Here is a 22,497-nt window from a genome sequence, read left to right as displayed (position 1 = left end):
CTCTCAACCCTGGGAGTCCTGACCTAGTCTCTGACCACCTCTCAACCCTGGGAGTGCTGTTCAATTATGTATATTATAAACAATATGAAATGTGAAAGCATGCATGTCTATGATGCAGACCTATTTCACATTGTTAACATGGTCGTGATTTTAAATAGTCTAGTGCGTCAGACCCAGCTGCTGTGCTACGACAGACATGATGGAGATGAATTCTGATGGACATAGCTGCTGTGCTGCGACAGACGATGATGAGGCGGATGAATTGGGAAGATGGTGTGTCTGGCAGCCTCCTATTGCTACGACTGAGAGCACAGTTGTACACTCTAGACTGTAATTATTGCCCTTGTGACGCCTTCTTGCGCCTAAGGGGATGAATCCAGTTTTGTTGAATTGAAAGGAAGGGCAGCTGCTTCAGTACATGTTTTTATTGTGGCTGGTTGATGAGCCTCCTGCACAGAATTCATTATCTGCTTGTCTGTCTACTTGTAGGTTACTGGAAGGAAGTTGAAGCCTCACCCTGCATGGCCACAGACCCTACATGAGCGTCTCTTAGAGGGCATCAAACAGGAGAGGAAGCTACGGCCTGTTTCACCTGACGTGACCCGACGCAACCGCCTGGGTGAGCAGGACGCACGCTTGCACGCAGCCGGGACGCGGCCCGGCTCAGCCGGTGTTACACAAAAGTTGACCCTCACTCCATTTCGTTCCCACATATGACACATTATTATATTAGTGTCACAGATTATAATTTGTATACCTGGTAGGTTCCTTGATCATTTGTGAGATTGAGGGCATCTAGTTTAGATTGTAGGATGGCCAGGGTGTTAAGCATATCCCAGTTTACGTCACCTAGCAGTACGAACACTGAAGATAGATGGCGGGGGGGGGGGGATCAATTCACATATGGTTTCCAGGGCACAGGTGGGGGCTGACGGGGGGGTCTGTAACAAGCGGCAACAGTGAGAATTATTTCTGGAAAGGTAGATATTTAAAAGTAGAAGCTCGAATGACAGAACTCTGCAGGCATTCTCTGCAGTAGATTGCAACTCCGGCCCCTTTGGCAGTTCTATCTTGTCAGAAAATGTTGTGGTTAGGGATGGAAATTTCAGGATTTTTGGTGGCCTTCCTAAGCCAGGATTCAGACACGGCTAGGACACCCGGGTTGGCGGAGTGTGCTAAAGCAGTGAATAAAACAAACTTAGGGAGGAGGCTTCTGATGTTAACATGCATGAAACCAAGGCTTTTACGGTTATAGAAGTCAACAAATGAGAGCGCCTGGGGAATAGGTGTAGTACTGGTGGCTACAGGGCCTGGGTTAACCTCTACATCACCAGAGGAGGAGAAGAGTACGGCTAAAGGCTAAAAGAACTGGTCGTTTCGTGCATTCAGAGCAGAGTAAAAGGAGCAGATTTCTGGGCGCGTGGGAATAGATTCAAGGCATAATGTACAGACATGGGTATGGTAGAATGTGAGTACAGTGGAGGTAAGCCTAGGCATTGAGTGACGATGAGAGGTTTTCTCTAGGGGCATCAGTTAAGCCAGGTGAAGTTACGGCATGTGTGAAGGGTGGAACAGAAGGGCTAGCTAAGGCATATTGAGCAGGGCTGGAGGCTCTACAGTAAAATAACACAAAAATCACTAACCAAAACCGCAATAGACAAGGCATAATGACATTAGGGAGAGGCATGTGCAGCCGAGTGATCATAGGGTCTAGTGAGTAGCAAGGTGAGCTGGAGGCACGGCGATTCAGACCGCTAGCAGACTCCCAGGCTAGCAGTGAGTTTGTGGAGCTAACATGATGCAGCCCAGACTCCCAGGCTAGCAGTGAGTTAGTGGAGCTAACATGATGCAGCCCAGACTCCCAGGCTAGCAGTGAGTTAGTGGAGCTAACATGATGCAGCCCAGACTCCCAGGCTAGCAGTGAGTTAGTGGAGTAAACATGATGCAGCCCAGACTCCCAGGCTAGCAGTGAGTTAGTGGAGCTAACATGATGCAGTCCAGACTCCCAGGCTAGCAGTGAGTTAGTGGAGCTAACATGATGCAGCCCAGACTCCCAGGCTAGCAGTGAGTTAGTGGAGCTAACATGATGCAGTCCAGACTCCCAGGCTAGCAGTGAGTTAGTGGAGCTAACATGATGCAGTCCAGACTCCCAGGCTAGCAGTGAGTTAGTGGAGCTAACATGATGCAGCCCAGACTCCCAGGCTAGCAGTGAGTTAGTGGAGCTAACATGATGCAGCCCAGACTCCCAGGCTAGCAGTGAGTTAGTGGAGCTAACATGATCTAGCCCAGACTCCCAGTGCTGGCTAAGTGGAGCAGGCACACTTACAAACTCCAATTCAGTAAGTCAAATCACCTTTTCCCTTGTGTCCATTAAATTACTCTGACAATAACACCACCCATCTGATTTAATGTCATGTTCAAATCTACCAGGTTCAGACCCAAACACAGACAGACATGGTTGTTGGGGTGATGGTTGGTGGGGTAATGGTTGGGTTCTGCTAGGGTTATATTATGGTGGGGTAGGGTTATATTATGATTAGGTATGGTTAGTGCAGTGCTTCCTAGAGGGGACGGATTACCCTGTAACACTAAAGGCTGCCTGCCTGGCCTGTCCGTCACCATGATTCACTATAGTATACAGTGCCTTGGGAGAGTATTCAGACCCCTCGACTTTTTCTACATTTTGTTTCAACCTTTTTCTAAAATGGATTAAATCGTTTTTTCACTCATCAATCTCTGTACACAATACCCCATAAAGACAAAGCAAAAATTGAAATATTACATTTTCATAAGCATTCAGACCCTTTACTCAGTACTTTGTTGAAGCACCTTTGACAGCGATTACAGCCTGGAGTCTTAAGTATGATGCTACAAGCTTGGCACACCTTTATTTGGAGAGTTTCTCCTTTTCTTCTCTGCAGATCCTCTCAAGCTCTGTCATGTTGGATAGGGAGTGTCGCTGCACAGCTATTTTCTGGTTTCTCCAGAGATATTCGATTGGGTTCAAGTCCGGGCTCTGGCTGGGCCACTCAAGCGCTCTGGAGCAGGTTTTCATCAAGAATCTTTCAATACTCTGCTCCATCTTTCCCTCGATCCTGACTAGTCTCCCAGTCCCTGCCGCTGAAAAACATCCACACAGCATGACGCTGCCACCACCATGCTTCACCGTAGGGATGGTGCCAGGTTTCATCCAGTCGTGACTCTTGGCATTCAAGCCAAAGATTTCAATCTTGGTTTCTTCAGACCAGAGAATCTTGTCTCTCATGTTCTGAGAGTCTTTAGGTGCCTTTTGGCAAACTCCAAGAAGGTTGTCATGTGTCTTTTACTGAAGAGTGATTTTCATCTGGCCACTACCATAAAGGCCTGATTGGTGCTGCAGAGATGGTTGTCCTTCTGGAAGGTTCTTCCATCTCCACAAAGGAACTCTGTAGCTCTGTCATAGTGACCATCGGGTTCTTGGTCACCTCCCTGACCAAGGCCCTTCTCCAGAGATTGTTCTGTTTGGCTGGGTGGCCAGCTCTAGGAAGAGTCTTGGTGGTTCCAAACTTCTTCCATTTAAGAATGATGGAGGCCACTGTGTTCTTGGGAACCTTCAATGTTGCAGACATTTTTTGGTGCCCAGATCTGTGCCTCGACACAATCCTGTCTTGGCGCTCTAGACAATGGCTTAGTTTTTGCTCTGACATGCACTGTCAAAGGATGGCAACTGGATGCACCTGAGCTCAATTTCGACTCTCATAGCAAAAGGTCTGAATACTTATGTAAATAAGGTGTTTTTAAAACTAAAAAAATTATACATTTGCAAACATTTCTGAACATGTTTTCGCTTTGTCATTATGGGGTAGTGTGTTGATTTAAAAATAATAATAATAATAATATTTAGGGAGAAACAGGGTTGATGATGATGACCGGACCATATTGAAGATGTTCCCTCCTATAGGAGCAGACAAAATCATCAGCACCCCTCAAGATCTGAACCACAGCTCTGGTATTATTATTATTCTCACACCGTGTGTGTGTGTGTGTGTGAGATGATGTACATAGTGTTGGACTTGAATGTATTTCAGAATACTACCAAATTGTATCTTTAAAATCAACTGTCTTTGTGGGCGCCTATTTGCGCCTTGACCGACGGTATCATCAATATTTAGGTAAGTTTTCCTTCTCACAGTAATAATTGATGTTGCCTCTAGAGGTAAACCAGTTTAACCCAATGAGTCGTAATGCTGGTGCCTTTTTTAAACATTGTTTCTGTACTTACAGCGTAAAAAAATTCCATATAGCTTAGTGGAATTGTATAAATTGATTTAGATCTTGATTTAGAATTGTAGGACCCCTTGAAGTATAAAAAATATATCCAGTATACATAATGATTTGATTAATGTGTTGTTGGCCTTGCTGCTATTAGCCCGTACAAACGCCTTGAACAACAGTCCCCCCAAAACCAAGGTTTGTTCTGAAGTTCATAAAGATCAGGAAACCATTAATTTATTTTTGTACATGCATTTAACCCCTTATTTTAGGCATTGAACAGTCTTCCAGTACGAGTCAAACGTTTGGACAGACCTACTCAATGTTTTTTTTCTTTCTATTTTCCTGTCTCCCTGTGACTAATGTTCTCCTTTTCCTCTGTCCTCTGACTCCTCCCACAGACTTGTCCACTCCAGATGCCCCCAGGAAGCACGCCACCAGCACCCTGTCCTGTCCACCTGCTCCCGGGGTGGGAGGGGCTCTGCATCAGAGGAAGAGGCTCCTGAAGGCGCCCACACTGTCTGAACTGGAAAGCTCAGAGTCCGATGTACGTGTGGATAGAATGTGATTGTTTGTTATCCATACACCACTTACACAAAAGCCTTTTTTCTACAACGAGGAGTACAAGAAAGCTCTTGACTTGCGCACACACAAACAAGTGTTTCTAGTCCTTTATCCAGAGTGTCTAGTTGGTGTCGTCCAGAGTGTCTAGTTGGTGTCGTCCAGAGTGTCTAGTTGGTGTCGTCCAGAGGCAGAAATGATCATGTTTGCTGAGGAGCAGGTTAGTCTCTTGTGTAATGGTAGTCTGTCTCCATCAGTAATGTGTATCTCCTCATTAACAGGATGAGCCCAGTCACAGCTCCTCCAGTTGGTCAGCATCCGTGTTGGACGCCTCGTCTCCTGAATCTGTCCTGGGGAAGAACGGTAAGATACTTTCGCTCTTTTTATTTTTATATATCTCTTTGTATTTATGAATTCATAGTGAACATTTTATAAACTGTTCCATATTCCACGAAAACATGCACATTACCATTTCAATAAAGTACATAACACCATGTATACTAGCTAGTACACTAGATCCGTAGAACACTACCAGTGCATCCCAAATGGCACCCTATTCACTAGATGGTGCACTGCTATTTTTATTTGAAGGATTATACAGACAACACACAAACACCCCTCATGCGCCAACAGAGCTCGACCCAAATACCAGACTTTAATTAAACATTATATAGATATACAGTTGAAGTCGGAACAACCTTCGCCAAATACATTTAAACTCAGTTTTTCACAATTCCTGATATTTAATCCTGGTAAAAATTCCCTGTATAAGGTCAGTTAGGATAACCACTATATTTTAAGAAAGTGAAATATCAGAATAATAGTAGAGTGATTTATTTCAGATGTTATTTCTTTCATCACATTCCCAGTGGGTCAGAAGTTTACATGTACTCAATTAGTAGTTGGTAGCATTGCCTTTTTAAATTGTTGAACTTGGGTCAAACGTTTCTGGTAGCCTTCCGCAAGCTTCCCACAATAAGTTGGGTGAATTTTGGCCCATTCCTCCTGACAGAGCTGGTGTGACTCAGTCAGGTTTGTAGGCCTCCTTGATTCCTTGATCGCACAACGCTTTTTCAGTTCTGCCCACAAATGTTCTATGGGATTGAGGTCAGGACTTTGTGATGGCCACTCCAATACCTTGACTTCGTTGTCCTTAAGCCCTTTAGCCACAACTTTGGAAGTATGCTTGGGGTCATTGTCCATTTCGAAGACCCATTTGCGACCAAGTTTTAACTTCCTGACTGATGTCTTGATGTTGCTTCAATATTGACAGCATGGCCAATGTATTCTACCTTTTGTAGCCTATGATGTTGAGTGTTTATCCTTTTAAGCTTTGAAAAGAGACCCTTAAACCCAGACTTGGACCACACCACCCACTCCACTGAATATCAGGGTAGTTATTGCTTTGCAACATTAATCAATCAATCAAGCAATTAAATGTATTGATGAAGCCCTTTTCACATCACTTGACATCAAAGTGCAGAAACCAGCATTCTGTGGTGGTTCATTTCTTTACTATCAAATGAGGAGAGACAAACTTATCACACAAGTCAGAGTTATACTTAAACAATATCTTTATTCACTTATTAATGAGGGGGGCAGGTTAATACAACACACGCATGTGTATGTGTGTGAATCGATTGAGTGCTCTACGATAACGATGGCTGGTCAACGAATCACGCTCCGACGATTCGTTGAGACCAAAGTACTTTTATAGCCAAGATACACCCCCTCCAGTCTACTTGACGAACAACCGATGAATGGGTCACAAGGTTAATATTTGAATGGAAGATGCTTAACTTTACAGCAGACACATTATCTGCTGTAAAAACTGTACTCTTTGTGTAGAGACCAGGGTCTGGCCCTGGGGTCGTTTCTCCCTGGTACCTTATGGAACAAAAATGTACTTATGCTCTGGAATGTGGTCTCTTTAGGTTTTATCACCCAAAAGACATCATAGATCTCCTGTCAGTGTTAAATCTCCCAGAGGCCCATCCTCAGTAGAACACACACTGATGAGGATTCTAACAACCCCTTATTCTGTTGCATTTAACAACCATTTGATGCTATAACAGCATAACACAGTCTATCGTGGAAATGTCCTCTATTTACCAAATCATGGGAGCAAACCACACACACACACGTCAGAGTTAGTTATAAAAGTCCATCTTTAATTATATGAGCTCTTATCACAATCCTGTGACTCTCAGATAAATTCAGTGTCTCCCCAGTGAATTTTCTGAGAGTCCCCTTACAATGCAACTGAGTTCCTTTAATAGCAAAGACACACATAGTCAGACCGCATAGACAACTCATCGTTCAGCTTTGTCTCCTTTCCCAAACCAAATCCTCGATATCAACAGGCATATATCAAATTGTCATTTATATACAACCAACTCAAAATACAACCTCCTGGACAAACTCACAGATAGGAGACTGACCCTACAGGTCAACAAAGAGGGAGCATAGAATGATTCCAGACACTGCAACCCCTCCTTTCCCCACTGGGAAAGGTAAGGAGTAAAAGATATGTTTACACATGATGACACTTTGACCTCTCCCCTCTCATCAGCGGCCATGCAACTTAGTTTTGACATAGAACAGATAACTGCAACCTCACCACAGAATTACACAAAAATACCATTCTGATGGGAAGTAACTTACACACATTAGATGAATATTAAACATCTTACAAATGTTACCAACATATTCGGATAATTCCACGACAAGCATTATAACAGTCTTGTTATTTCCACCATTGGTGCAACTCTGAAAAAAGATTCTATTCATCTTGTCTCTGCTTCCAGTATGAAGGAAAATAGTTTCGTGAGCCAATGCTAACTTGCGGTAGAGTCATGACTGGGAGCATGCTAGCTGATACCATAGACTTTGTCATTGTGCTAACGCTAGTTAGCATCTTCCTTTAAACTGCATGCAGAGACATTTTAAAATCGTGTTCATCGGAGTCTAAGGAAAGTAGATAAAAGGCTTCATTGCCAGAATCCTGAAGTATCCTTTTAAACACGCTGTTTTTAAAGCTGTTGTAGCTTCTTCAGACATACAAGCAGTTCTGATGAGAATGGATGTGTTGTCCTCTGGGGTGTGTTGTCCTCTGGGGTGTGTTGTCCTCTGGGGTGTGTTGTCCTCTGGGGTGTGTGTTGTCGTGAGGTATGTTACTGTGTGTTGTCGTCTTGAAGCTGTGTGCTTATGGTGGGTTGTCCTCTGGGGTGTGTTGTCCTCTGGGGTGTGTTGCTGTGTGTTGTCCTCTGGGGCGTGTTGCTGTGTGTTGTCCTCTGGGGCGTGTTGCTGTGTGTTGTCCTCTGGGGCGTGTTGCTGTGTGTTGTCCTCTGGGGTGTGTTACTGTGTTGTCCTCTGGGGTGTGTTACTGTGTGTTGTCCTCTGGGGTGTGTTACTGTGTGTTGTCCTCTGGGGTGTGTTACTGTGTGTTGTCCTCTGGGGTGTGTTGTCCTCTGGGGTTGTTACGGTGTGTTGTCCTCTGGGGTTGTTACGGTGTGTTGTCCTGAGGTGTGCTACTGTGTGTTGTCCTGAGGTGTGTTACTGTGTGTTGTCCTCTGGGGTGTGTTACTGTGTGTTGTCCTCTGGGGTGTGCTACTGTGTGTTGTCCTCTGGGGTGTGCTGGGGTGTGTTGTCCTCTGGGGTTGTTACGGTGTGTTGTCCTCTGGGGTTGTTACGGTGTGTTGTCCTCTGGGGTTGTTACGGTGTGTTGTCCTCTGGGGTTGTTACGGTGTGTTGTCCTCTGGGGTGTGTTACGGTGTGTTGTCCTCTGGGGTGTGTTACTGTGTGTTGTCCTCTGGGGTGTGTTACTGTGTGTTGTCCTGAGGTGTGCTACTGTGTGTTGTCCTGAGGTGTGTTACTGTGTGTTGTCCTCTGGGGTGTGTTACTGTGTTGTCCTCTGGGGTGTGTTACTGTGTGTTGTCCTCTGGGGTGTGCTACTGTGTGTTGTCCTCTGGGGTGTGTTACTGTGTGTTGTCCTCTGGGGTGTGTTACTGTGTGTTGTCCTCTGGGGTGTGCTACTGTGTGTTGTCCTCTGGGGTGTGCTACTGTGTGTTGTCCTCTGGGGTGTGTTACTGTGTGTTGTCCTCTGGGGTGTGTTACTGTGTGTTGTCCTCTGGGGTGTGTTACTGTGTGTTGTCCTCTGGGGTGTGTTACTGTGTGTTGTCCTCTGGGGTGTGTTACTGTGTGTTGTCCTCTGGGGTGTGCTACTGTGTGTTGTCGTCTTGAAGCTGTGTGCTTATGGTGGGTTGTCCTCTGGGGTGTGTTACTGTGTGTTGTCGTCTTGAAGCTGTGTGCTTATGGTGGGTTGTCCTCTGGGGTGTGTTACTGTGTGTTGTCGTCTTGAAGCTGTGTCGAAGCTGTGTGCCGTGTCGTTGAAGCTGTGTGATTTATTAATACAAGGAAGTGGACGATGCTACACTTCGTGGCTGGTAAATTCCCTACTGGCCGACATGATGAAGGTGGAGTTAACATGAGGCAACAGAAAACCCAGGAGGGGAGAAATTACATAGTAGCTGTTGTCAAAACTGCAAAAGTACCATCTCCACGTGCAGAAGGGTTCTTGTACCAAATCCAAGAGTTTGGGGCATGTTCAAAACATGTGGAATAAAGAATTTGGGGCATGTTCAAAACATGTGGAATAAAGTAGCAGGAGTGATGCTGCACTACTTTAGTCCTCTTGGCCCTGGTCAAATGTAGGGCACTACTTTAGTCCTCTTGGCCCTGGTCAAATGTAGGGCACTACTTTAGTCCTCTTGGCCCTGGTCAAATGTAGGGCACTACTTTAGTCCTCTTGGCCCTGGTCAAATGTAGGGCACTACTTTAGTCCTATATGGGCCCTGGTCAAATGTAGGGCACTACTTTAGTCCTATATGGGCCCTGGTCAAATGTAGGGCACTACTTTAGTCCTATATGGGCCCTGGTCAAATGTAGGGCACTACTTTAGTCCTATATGGGCCCTGGTCAAATGTAGGGCACTACACTATCAAACCGCCGGTCTCAACTCTCGCTTTCTCCCCTCCAGCATCCCCTAGGTTCCTGCCCATCACCATGACTCCCCAGCCTGACAGTCGCCCCTCCCCTCAGAGGAGACACTCCATTGAGAAGGAGCCCCCCACCAGCATACGGCCCTTCACAGCCCCCACCAGACAGAGCTCCAAGTCTCTGGTATGTACACTACTGTGTGCTGCATGGTATTATAGTGTACACTACTTCACTACTGTGTGCTGCATGGTATTATAGTGTACACTACTTCATTACTGTGAAGAGGCGACTCCTGGATGCTGCAAAGAAAAAACACTGGACAGAGGAACTCTGCCTAGAAGACCAGCATCCTGGAGTCACCTCTATACTGTTAACGCTGAGACTGGACAGAGGAACTCTGCCTAGAAGACCAGCATCCTGGAGTCACCTCTATACTGTTAACGCTGAGACTGGACAGAGGAACTCTGCCTAGAAGACCAGCATCCTGGAGTCACCTCTTTACTGTTAACGCTGAGACTGGACAGAGGAACTGCCTAGAAGACCAGCATCCTGGAGTCACCTCTTTACTGTTAATGCTTTGACTGGACAGAGGAACTCTACCTAGAAGACCAGCATCCTGGAGTCACCTCTTTACTGTTAACGCTGAGACTGGTGTTTTGCGGGTACTATTTAATGAAGCTGCCAGTTGAGTACTTTGTCATCTTCAGAGGCAGATGTAATGATAGAATGGTATTCTGGAGGAGGAGTCAGTAGTGGTCCTGTCTGTAATACTGAGGAGGAGTCGGTAGTGGTCCTGTCTGTAATACTGAGGAGAAGTCTGTAGTGGTCCTGTCTGTAATACGGAGGAGTCGGTAGTGGTCCTGTCTGTAATACGGAGGAGTCGGTAGTGGTCCTGTCGGTAATACTGAGGAGGAGTCGGTAGTGGTCCTGTCGGTAGTGGTCCTGTCGGTAATGCTGAGGAGGAGTCGGTAGTGGTCCTGTCGGTAGTGGTCCTGTCGGTAATGCTGAGGAGGAGTCGGTAGTGGTCCTGTCGGTAGTGGTCCTGTCGGTAGTGGTGAGGAGGAGTCGGTAGTGGTCCTGTCGGTAGTGGTCCTGTCGGTAGTGGTCCTGTCGGTAATGCTGAGGAGGAGTCGGTAGTGGTCCTGTCGGTAATGCTGAGGAGGAGTCGGTAGTGGTCCTGTCGGTAATGCTGAGGAGGAGTCGGTAGTGGTCCTGTCGGTAGTGGTCCTGTCGGTAGTGGTCCTGTCGGTAATGCTGAGGAGGAGTCGGTAGTGGTCCTGTCGGTAATACTGAGGAGGAGTCGGTAGTGGTCCTGTCGGTAGTGGTCCTGTCGGTAATGCTGAGGAGGAGTCGGTAGTGGTCCTGTCGGTAGTGGTCCTGTCGGTAATGCTGAGGAGGAGTCGGTAGTGGTCCTGTCGGTAGTGGTCCTGTCGGTAGTGGTGAGGAGGAGTCGGTAGTGGTCCTGTCGGTAGTGGTCCTGTCGGTAGTGGTCCTGTCGGTAATGCTGAGGAGGAGTCGGTAGTGGTCCTGTCGGTAATGCTGAGGAGGAGTCGGTAGTGGTCCTGTCGGTAATGCTGAGGAGGAGTCGGTAGTGGTCCTGTCGGTAGTGGTCCTGTCGGTAGTGGTCCTGTCGGTAATGCTGAGGAGGAGTCGGTAGTGGTCCTGTCGGTAGTGGTCCTGTCGGTAGTGGTCCTGTCGGTAGTGGTCCTGTCGGTAGTGGTCCTGTCGGTAGTGGTCCTGTCGGTAGTGGTCCTGTCTGTAATGCTGAGGAGGAGTCGGTAGTGGTCCTGTCTGTAATGCTGAGGAGGAGTCGGTAGTGGTCCTGTCTGTAATGCTGAGGAGGAGTCGGTAGTGGTCCTGTCTGTAATACTGAGGAGGAGTCGGTAGTGGTCCTGTCTGTAATACTGGGTTGTTCTATTTCCTGCCAGGTGGAGAACCCCACCCCCAGCAGTGGTGTTAAGGTGGTATGTCATGGATGTGTTATTCCACTCTAACTATGGATGCGTTCCAGGTCGTCACCACATTGATGTCTAATATAACAATATTCAGAGATTATTGGACCTCAGACTGCAGAAATGACAGCCTGGAACGCACCCAATTACATCATCAATGATCACCTAATACAACTTTTGGTCTTAAAACTAACACTGTTTGGGAACACATTTTAGACTTTGTACACCAACTGACTACATGACTCACTGGGTGTTAAGATGTCCTCAGAACTGCTGTGTTGTTCAATTCTGTCTGGGCATGCTCTGTGTGCTCCCTGGGAGTAATATCCTGGTGGGGGTTTAATAACACAACGTGGGCTGTGTGTGTTATTTCAGGATGACTTCTGCTACCCTGTAGAGTGTCTGGCTCTAACAGTAGAAGAGGTGATGCACATCAGACAGGTTCTGGTCAAAGCTGAGCTGGAGAAGTTACAACAGTACAATGACGTCTACAACGAACTGAGGAAAGGAAAGGTGAGAGCTGGGTCTGTCTAGATACTCTACGAGCAGAGCTGGGTCTGTCTAGATACTCTACGAGCAGGGCTGGGTCTGTCTAGATACTCTACGAGCAGGGCTGGGTCTGTCTAGATACTCTACGAGCAGGGATGGGTCTGTCTAGATACTCTACGAGCAGGGCTGGGTCTGTCTAGATACTCTACGAGCAGGGCTGGGTCTGTCTAGATACTCTACGAGCAGATTTTGAAGAACTGACATGCCAATCTGAACATCATTGTGTCCTCCTGGGCCTGCCTATAGAAGGGGCTGATGTGATTTCTTTTTCGACAAAGGTTTTGTAGAACTGACATGCATTGTGTCCTCCTGGGCCTGCAGGTATTTTTACCACTGATGTAATGCTAACGTACTCTGACTGGATTCCCTTGTGACGGCCCTGTAGCGCTTAATGTCTTTGACTTGATATTGACTTGATCTCTCAAATAACCGTTCTCCTCCTCCTCTCCGACTAAACCGTTCTCCTCCTCTCTCCTGTAGCTGTGTTTCTCCTGTCAGACTAAACCGTTCTCCTCCTCTCTCCCGTAGCTGTGTTTCTCCTCTCCGACTAAACCGTTCTCCTCCTCCTCTCTCCTGTAGCTGTGTTTCTCCTCTCCGACTAAACCGTTCTCCTCCTCCTCTCTCCTGTAGCTGTGTTTCTCCTCTCCGACTAAACCGTTCTCCTCCTCCTCTCCTGTAGCTGTGTTTCTCCTCTCCGACTAAACCGTTCTCCTCCTCTCTCCCGTAGCTGTGTTTCTCCTGTCGGACTAAAAGGTTCTCCTTCTTCAACCGGTCCTACACCTGCCAATTCTGCAAAAGGTACATTTTATAGTACAGTTGTAGACATGTATAGTTATTTTGCAGTCAGGGGTTGGAACCCAAATCGTTCCGTTCTGAACAGAATGTAATTCCGACCTGCAAAATGAAGTTCTGAACCGATGTGTTGGTACTTTCTCTTCTGTTTTAAGCCTCTTTTTATTCATTAGCTTGACATTAAATGAAATCAGTGCACATAGAGCTGCTTGCTATGGACATTGGGCTATAGTTGTTTTGGCCTATGGACATTGGGCTATAGTTGTTTTGGCCTATGGACATTGGGCTATAGTTGTTTTGGCCTATGGACATTGGGCTATAGTTGTTTTGGCCTATGGACATTGGGCTATAGTTGTTTTGGCCTATGGACATTGGGCTATAGTAGTTTTGGCCTATGGACATTGGGCTATAGTTGTTTTGGCCTATGGACTTTGGGCTATAGTTGTTTTGGCCTATGGACTTTGGGCTATAGTTGTTTTGGCCTATGGACATTGGGCGGGCTATAGTTGTTTTGGCCTATGGACATTGGGCGGGCTATAGTTGTTTTGGCCTATGGACATTGGGCGGGCTATAGTTGTTTTGGCCTATGGACATTGGGCGGGCTATAGTTGTTTTGGCCTATGGACATTGGGCGGGCTATAGTTGTTTTGGCCTATGGACATTGGGCGGGCTATAGTTGTTTTGGCCTATGGACATTGGGCGGGCTATAGTTTTGGCCTATGGACATTGGGCGGGCTATAGTTGTTTTGGCCTATGGACATTGGGCGGGCTATAGTTGTTTTGGCCTATGGACATTGGGCGGGCTATAGTTGTTTTGGCCTATGGACATTGGGCGGGCTATAGTTGTTTTGGCCTATGGACATTGGGCGGGCTATAGTTGTTTTGGCCTATGGACATTGGGCGGGCTATAGTTGTTTTGGCCTATGGACATTGGGCGGGCTATAGTAGTTTTGGCCTATGGACATTGGGCGGGCTATAGTAGTTTTGGCCTATGGACATTGGGCGGGCTATAGTTGTTTTGGCCTATGGACATTGGGCGGGCTATAGTTGTTTTGGCCTATGGACATTGGGCGGGCTATAGTTGTTTTGGCCTATGGACATTGGGCGGGCTATAGTTGTTTTGGCCTATGGACATTGGGCGGGCTATAGTTGTTTTGGCCTATGGACATTGGGCGGGCTATAGTTGTTTTGGCCTATGGACATTGGGCGGGCTATAGTTGTTTTGGCCTATGGACATTGGGCGGGCTATAGTTGTTTTGGCCTATGGACATTGGGCGGGCTATAGTTGTTTTGGCCTATGGACATTGGGCGGGCTATAGTTGTTTTGGCCTATGGACATTGGGCGGGCTATAGTTGTTTTGGCCTATGGACATTGGGCGGGCTATAGTTGTTTTGGCCTATGGACATTGGGCGGGCTATAGTTGTTTTGGCCTATGCATATTTATATGTACATATTCTTATTCATTCCTTTACACTTGTGTGTATAAAGTAGTTGTTGTGAAATTGTTAGATTACTTGTTAGATATTACTACATGCATTTCGCTACATTCGCATTAACATCTGCTAAACATGTGTATGTAACCAATAACATTTGATTAGATTTTGCAGCTGATAGTGCATGGATACTCTATAGTTAGGTTAGTTAGTAGGCTATAGTTGTTTACATGTGCAATGGACAGACAAGTGTAGGGCGTGAGATTCAACTGACATTTTGTTGGTGTGAGAGAGGGAGGAGGAGGCTTGACTTGAAATGCTGGGAATCTTGTTGTTATGACATGCATTATCTGAATTATGCCCACAGAATTAAACGGAGGAGCGGCTTCTATTGTTAATTATTTATTTAACCAGTCAGCCAGTTGAGAGCAAGTTCTCATTTACAACTGAACTGGTCAAGATGGAGCAAAGCAGTGTGACACAGAGTTAAAGGTCCTCCACGGAGAACCTTTTGAATGGCTGAACTTCAGAGAGTTGGCTTAAAGTTAGACCAGAGCAAGTTAACAAGCTTGTGTATGCAGAGCGGCACCCGAATTTAAAAAACCACGTCTTACCTTTTTGTAGTTAATGAATCCAATGTGAAACGTGATGACTATAGTATCCGCAACTAGCATTGAAACGTTAATGCATTTTTCTCTAATTAAAAAATCTCTCCCTAATTTCTGAATCACGCTTGTAACATCAGTGCAGTAGCCTATGCTACGGAGGATCAGGTTGCCTTCACACACTGGCAAAAATGTTCAGCTGACAGGCAGACACTGGAATACATTTCTAAGTGACAGAGTAAGGGCTTTACTTAGGCACCTTGTGTTTTGTGGAATGCCAGGCCGGGAAAAAATGTCCTGAAGGTAAATTAACGTTATTAACTGGTTCCCGTGCTTTTAAAACAACTGTTCTGTTCCAGAGCAGTATAGATCACTTTCGTTCCTGGTTCTCTTTCTGTTCCTCAACTGTAAAATAACTACATTTTTGGTTCTGTTCCCCGAACCGTTTCCAACCCCTGATGTGTGTTATATTTTACTAAAGTAAGTTTCACCCAAAACCATTCTTATCATAGTGGCAGTATTTCTGTATTTTTTTAAGTTATACATCTTAACTTGATTGCTGACATGACAAACAGTTTGGTACTATATCAACAATGGACTAAAGATACAAATACCAAAGTATTTTTCAAACCTCCCGCTTTGGGCTGGATGTATCAACGTATAGTTCATGCAGAATTACTGTCTAACCTCACGAAATCTCTAGTTGGAAGTGACTGTTTTTCTGGGAGCTGTGCTGCACCATATTTCCTACATTTTCCCTCACATAGGCCAGCCCTCTTAGGAATTTGAATTCTAGCCAATGAGCTTCAGCCCTTCACCATTTTGAGTGAAAGCTAGCAAGATGCCCACGCACACACAGCAGAGAGAGAGAGGGAGAACAATGACGTATCTGTACGTGTGTGTGTGTGTGTGTGTGTGTGACGTACTACTCAATTTTCATTGACCACTTTTGGCACTTAAACACTTCAGGACAACTGGCTAAAGGGTATACAAAAGTACTGGAGAATCTCTTAACATTAATCAGAATGAATGAGACTTGTTGTGTGACTGAATATTTCTCTCTCTCTCCAGGCCTGTGTGCTCTCAGTGCTGTAAAAAGGTGAGCCAAAGTCCTCCTCCTCCACCCATTGACCACACTTGCCCTTTTAAGTGTTGACAGATTAGATGTTCAGATCCTCTATATATCTGACCCTCCTAACTCTGTCCCGTTGTTTCCAGGAGAGACTGACTCTGTCCCGTTGTTTCCAGGAGAGACTGACTCTGTCCCGTTGTTTCCAGGAGAGACTGACTCTGTCCCGTTGTTTCCAGGAGAGACTGACTCTGTCCCGTTGTTTCCAGGAGAGACTGACTCTGTCCCGTTGTTTCCAGGAGAGACTTCCTCCTAACTCTGTCCTGTTGTTTCCAGAAGAGTCTTCCATCTAAGCCGTATGCCAAACTGTCCATCTCCTCTCTGGGATCTACTACCACCATCCTACCCAGGGAGGAGGCTGGAGGGACATCAGCCTTGGACACCCCAGAGAAGCCCTCGTCCAGCCAGCGCCTGCGCCGGACTGTCTCCAGGTACACAATAACATCCTTATTGGTCTTTGGGCTTTAGGGATGTGACGAATAACATTTCAACTGCACTTCCTTTTATTTAAGTTATTATTTAAATAAAAATCACAATTCAGATATGGTCCTGAGCATGACCACTAGGGGGCAGTACACTTCAATCTACCTCAGTCCTGACTACCTTCCAGACAGAGCAGTGCCCCACCCACTCAGCAACGTTGGTATTAATGCTGGTTCTCTGTGTCCCCCCCTCTCCATGTTCTCAGTGGTCAGTACATGGGACTTCATGTCCCACTTCTCATCAATGTTCTCCTTGTTTGTTGTTTGCAGAGCAATCATTGTACAATTTGTCCACCAGGGCTGTCAGTTCTTCAACATGGTATCTAGTAGTCTGGTTCTAGATATGCCATATGGGTGTTGAAGCAGACCTATTCTACCCCCCCCCTAGTTACATTACATCATTCCAGTGACAGACTGGGGGTTGATTGACTCCAATGTTGTCCCTGAGAGAACATGGCATCCAAATGGACGGTTGAATTGACTGATTTCAGTTAAAACCTTGTTGGTCAGAAGGCTACAGGGCTAGGTGGTTGGTGAGGTACCTGGTCTTGTTACTCAGAAGGCTACAGGGCTAGGTACCTGGTCTTGTTATTCAGAAGGCTACAGGGCTAGGTACCTGGTCTTGTTATTCAGAAGGCTACAGGGTTAGGTACCTGGTCTTGTTACTCAGAAGGCTACAGGGCTAGGTGGTTGGCGAGGTACCTCGTCTTGTTACTCAGAAGGCTACAGGGCTAGGTACCTGGTCTTGTTATTCAGAAGGCTACAGGGCTAGGTAAACTGGTCTTGTTATTCAGAAGGCTACAGGGCTAGGTACCTGGTCTTGTTACTCAGAAGGCTACAGGGTTAGGTACCTGGTCTTGTTACTCAGAAGGCTACAGGGCTAGGTACCTGGTCTTGTTACTCAGAAGGCTACAGGGCTAGGTACCTGGTCTTGTTACTCAGAAGGCTACAGGGTTAGGTGGTTGGTGAGGTACCTGGTCTTCCTAAATAAAGGAAGTAGTAAAAAGGACCCTCTTGAAGTCTGTCAGGTTGTCATTGTAAATGTGAATTAGTTCTCAACTGACCCGCCTGGTTATATAAAGATTAATAAAGATGCTCCTCTGCCAGGTTATCCAAACGCAAAATTGAGCGGTCTAGTGACGAGCTGGATCTTCCCAAGGAGCTGACAGAGGATTGGTGTACCATGGAGGTCTGCATCGACTGTAAGATGTTCATCTCTGAGATCATCTCTAGCAGCAAGCGCTCTCTGGCCACCAAGCAAGCCCATCTGAAGAGGAAAACTCAGTCCTTCTACATATCTTCAGCTAACACAGACTACTGCAGACCCTCTGTGAGGAACGTCAAAGAGGTTTAACTTTAGGGTCAGACCTCTCTCTGTCCACTCCTTGGGGGCGTCTCAAATCCAAATTGTATTCGTCACGTGCTTCTAAAACAGCAGTGAAATGCATCTATTTCATGAAAAACTTCTCCATATAGGGCAGCACTTTGACCAGAGCTCAAAGGGACCAGGCTGTTTGTTGGCCATCTAGCTGTGTGATGTATTTATCATGACTCTGCTCACCCTGGCTGACACTCTATGGACTCTGGTCTAAAGTAGTGCACTGAATAGGGTAGGTACCCTTTTGAGACAGTCATACTCTCTCAGCTCTTTGCTGCTCATCACTGTGTTATAATGATATAGGTGACTGTTGTAGAAGATGTTCAGTGTGTTAGTATATACTACCTACCTGGATGATTCTAGACATTTGTTGAATAGACAGCATGGGTTCTCTTCCCCTAACCGCTAGTGTTAGGAACGATTGGGTTAGTGTACCGCTGTGGGAGGACGACTAGCTAGCCGTTGACAGAAACCAAGTCACAGTATAGTAGTCCATGAATAAAGTGTCTACCACAGTATAGATGCGCTATTAGAATATTTAAACATTTCCTATTCTCTCACGTTCTGTGATTAACCCTAATATACTGAACAAACGCAACATGCAACACTTTCAAAGAGTTTACTGAGTTACAGTTCAGGAAATCAGTCAATTGAAATAAATTCATTAGGCCCTCATCGATTAGATTTTACATGACTGGGCAGGTTGCAGCCATGGGTGGGCCTTAGAGGGCATAGGCCCACCCACTTGGCAGCCAGACCCACCCGCTGGGGAGCCAGGCGCAGCCGATCAGAATGAGTATATACTCACAAAAGACAGAAATACTCCTCAGCACCCCCCAGATGATCCAGCAGATGAAGAAGCTGGATGTGGAGGTCCTGGGTTGGCGTGGTTACTTGTGGTCTGCGGCCGGTTGGATGTACTGCCCAAATTGTCTAAAGCGACGTTGGAGGCGGTTTATGGTAGAGAAATAAACATTCAATTATCTGGCAACAGCTGTGCTGGACATTCCTACAGTCAGCATGCCAATTGCACGCTCCCTCAAAACACAAGACATCTGTGGCTTTGTGTTGTGACACAACTGCACATTTTAAGTGGCATTTTATTATCCCCAGCACAAGGTGCACCTGTGTAATGATCATGTTTGTTTATCTTCTTGATATGCCAAACCTGTCAGGTGGATTATCTTGGCAAAGGAGAAATGCTCACTAACAGGGATGTAAACGAATTTGTGCACATGTGACATTTCTGGGATCTTTTATTTCAGCTCATGAAACATGTGACCAACACTTTACATGTTGCATTTTATATTTTGGTTAGTGTATTTGGGGGACCATTCAAATAGCTGCTGAGATCACGGAGGTGGTCGGTCGGTGAGACCTCTAGTCCCCGTCCAGAGATAATATATATTTAACAGTAGTGTGGTCGGTCGGTGAGACCTCTCGTCCCCGTCCAGAGATAATATATATTTAACAGTAGTGTGGTCGGTCGGTGAGACCTTTAGTCCCCGTCAAGAGATAATATATATATTTAACATCTGTGTGGTCGGTCGGTGAGTTTCCATAGGCATAACCACTCTGGGCTTTTTATTTCTAAGGGAGTCTCTTCCCAGCCAATAAAATCAAACCAAATGACATGCCTATGGTGGTCTCTCCCCAGCCCCAGCCAATAAAATCAAACCAAATGTTATGCCTATGGTAGTCTCTGCCCCTCCCCAGCCAATAAAATCAAACCAAATGTTATGCTACTCCAAATTTTTTGCCAGGTTTTTTTGTCTTCTAAAATTGGATTGGCTGGAAAACAGGGTACGGTCAGAGGTCAAATGATTTGGTGTGTTTTAGCCACTTGTTTACTATGATGTATTCAGATCATTTCTGTGCCTGGTGCCATGTCATTCTATGGACCTGTAGCAGATTGGCAAGAACTTGATGAGGAATTGATATGGGGATTCTAGAAGCAGTTTTTTGATGAATTGATATGGGGATTCCAGAAGCAGTTTTTTTTTCTTCTTGGTTCCTAGCTGACCAATAGGATCTCAGAATGGTGGGATGTGATTGCGTACATGCTGCATCTAACACCATCCATTATATTCTAGTATATATATAACAATGTTTTTCCAGGAATATTATCTTAAAGATTTTTATTTCTTTTGTATGTAATATTGACTATCTCCTGTCCGGATCAGAATAGATCACATGACCTCCTAGACCAGTTAGGTCCGGATCAGACCAGATAGATGGACCTCCTAGACCAGTTAGGTCTGGATCAGACCAGATAGATGGACCTCCTAGACCAGTTAGGTCTGGATCAGACCAGATAGATGGACCTCCTAGACCAGTTAGGTCCGGATCAGACCAGATAGATGGACCTCCTAGACCAGTTAGGTCTGGATCAGACCAGATAGATGGACCTCCTAGACCAGTTAGGTCTGGATCAGACCAGATAGATGGACCTCCTAGACCAGTTAGGTCTGGATCAGACCAGATAGATGGACCTCCTAGACCAGTTAGGTCCGGATCAGACCAGATAGATGGACCTCCTAGACCAGTTAGGTCTGGATCAGACCAGATAGATGGACCTCCTAGACCAGTTAGGTCTGGATCAGACCAGATAGATGGACCTCCTAGACCAGTTAGGTCTGGATCAGACCAGATAGATGGACCTCCTAGACCAGTTAGGTCTGGATCAGACCAGATTGTCCTTCTCGACCAGAATAGCACTTTTACTGTACCAATGTATTGTTTTGAAGTTCCTTCTTTACTCATTTAATTTAAATTCTTAAATATTTTGTTCCACGTCGTGAAGTTAATGTGGTGTAATGGTATCCTAGAGTTAATCGTGTGTGTTAGAGCTTGGGGTTTGGAAGCAGGTGTCAGCAAAGCACATCTTTCTGAATGTACAGGGTATAATGGTTTTAAAATATCTTATTTCAAGTGCAATCTAAATCTATAGACAAAGAATTTTAATGCCCCTTTAAAATAATTATTTATTCACGCACAATATCCATACACGGTCTGCCTAGAGACAACACATGGATGCATTATCATTCATACACAAATCCTACAGACACACTCCCAATCTGCAATTTTCTAATTGATTTATTTTCTGACCCCTTGTACCAACTGTGGTAGAAAGATCAGAATTATAACAAGTTTGACATGACTAACGTCAATATCAACCTCTCATTAAGTGTTCATTTGGACCATACGGATACCGTGAGGAAGGAATGGTGTGTAAGCTATAATTTTTGTTTATTTTTTAATGACAATAAAATTATCTATTTTGAATTCTGTGTTGTAGTATTTCTGCTCTGCACACAACAGGGTTGAAATGAAGTATTCCTTTAATAGATTACAGTATTGTGTATGACCGGTGTCAGCTCAACAGTAAAAAAACAACAATATATCCTAACTTGATGTACACAACTGATAGAAACTACCTATTAGTCATGGATATCACCAGTCGGATCAACACTACAAACAGCCCACCAGACCGCTCGGAGGCGTCCGCGTGGTCCTAAAGCACACCCTTGCACCGTTTTGTATCGCATTCCAATGGTAAAACTGGGCCACTCAGACATTCAGAGAACCGGATCGAACATATCTGAAGAGACTTGAAAATAGATGTGCAGCGACGCTCCCTATCCAACCTGACAGACTTTGAGAGGATCTGCTGAGAAGATCGGGTGAAACTCCCCAAATACAGGTGTGCCAAGCTTGTAGCGTCATACCCAAGAAGACTCGATGCTGTAATCGCTGCCAAAGATACTTCAACAAAGTATGTAAATCTGATATTTCTGGGGGGTTTCTTTATACATTTGCAAAAATCTCTAAAAACCTGTTTTTGCGTTGTAATTATGGGCTATTGTGTGTAGATTGAAGAGAATAAACAATTAAATCAAATTTTGGAATAAGGCTGTAATGTAACAAAATGTGGAAAAGTGTAGGGGCCTGAGTAATTTACGAATGCGCTGAACATATTTCCATTAAAACAAGGAGGACCTGTCCATCCTCAAGGACCGAGACTCCCCACTGTGGAAAAGCACACGGTTGTTACAAGCTGCACCTCAGCACTCAACGCAAAGTTGTAGCGGGCTGCTCCGCTGATTGAAGGAGACGAGGTCCAGCTTTCACTCCGAAAGCTGGACCTCGTCTCCTTCAATCATTGTGAGTCAGCAACGGGCTCAGGTTGTTGAGAATATGAGTGTTTATATCCACCAAACCGACTACGCGTTCAGCGCTGCCGGTTAAATTGGAGCGCCACAATCTGCTGAATAGCAGACATATGCTGTATTATTGACTGTTGTTGAACTGACGTCTGACAATTTAATGACTTATAGTGTTCCATGTGTTTCCATTTTCCACCGGA

The 22,497-nt window shown here is 45.5% G+C and overlaps 1 protein-coding gene across 5 annotated transcripts in view; it reads left to right on the top strand.

Moving 5' to 3' along the window:
* spire1a (spire-type actin nucleation factor 1a) overlaps nucleotides 1–21,416 on the top strand; it is a 45,868-nt gene extending 24,452 nt beyond the window's left edge. For 2 of the 5 annotated variants that reach the window (XM_031789153.1, XM_031789149.1), the window contains 10 exons: nucleotides 490–619; nucleotides 4,653–4,798; nucleotides 5,094–5,175; nucleotides 9,851–9,993; nucleotides 11,739–11,774; nucleotides 12,138–12,275; nucleotides 13,039–13,109; nucleotides 16,214–16,241; nucleotides 16,548–16,702; nucleotides 17,861–21,416. In XM_031789153.1, coding sequence (XP_031645013.1) covers nucleotides 490–619; nucleotides 4,653–4,798; nucleotides 5,094–5,175; nucleotides 9,851–9,993; nucleotides 11,739–11,774; nucleotides 12,138–12,275; nucleotides 13,039–13,109; nucleotides 16,214–16,241; nucleotides 16,548–16,702; nucleotides 17,861–18,107 — 1,176 coding nt within the window. In that variant the 3' untranslated portion in view covers nucleotides 18,108–21,416. The remainder of the gene's footprint in view (nucleotides 1–489; nucleotides 620–4,652; nucleotides 4,799–5,093; nucleotides 5,176–9,850; nucleotides 9,994–11,738; nucleotides 11,775–12,137; nucleotides 12,276–13,038; nucleotides 13,110–16,213; nucleotides 16,242–16,547; nucleotides 16,703–17,860) is intronic. The other 3 variants (XM_031789150.1, XM_031789151.1, XM_031789152.1) reach the window with 3 other exon arrangements.
* The last annotated feature ends 1,081 nt before the right edge of the window (nucleotides 21,417–22,497 follow it).

Source organism: Oncorhynchus kisutch, linkage group LG14 (genome assembly GCF_002021735.2).
Source record: "Oncorhynchus kisutch isolate 150728-3 linkage group LG14, Okis_V2, whole genome shotgun sequence".
Lineage (NCBI taxonomy): Eukaryota > Metazoa > Chordata > Actinopteri > Salmoniformes > Salmonidae > Oncorhynchus > Oncorhynchus kisutch.
Note: the sequence above shows the minus strand (reverse complement) of the source record. Positions and strands in the feature narration are given on the sequence as shown.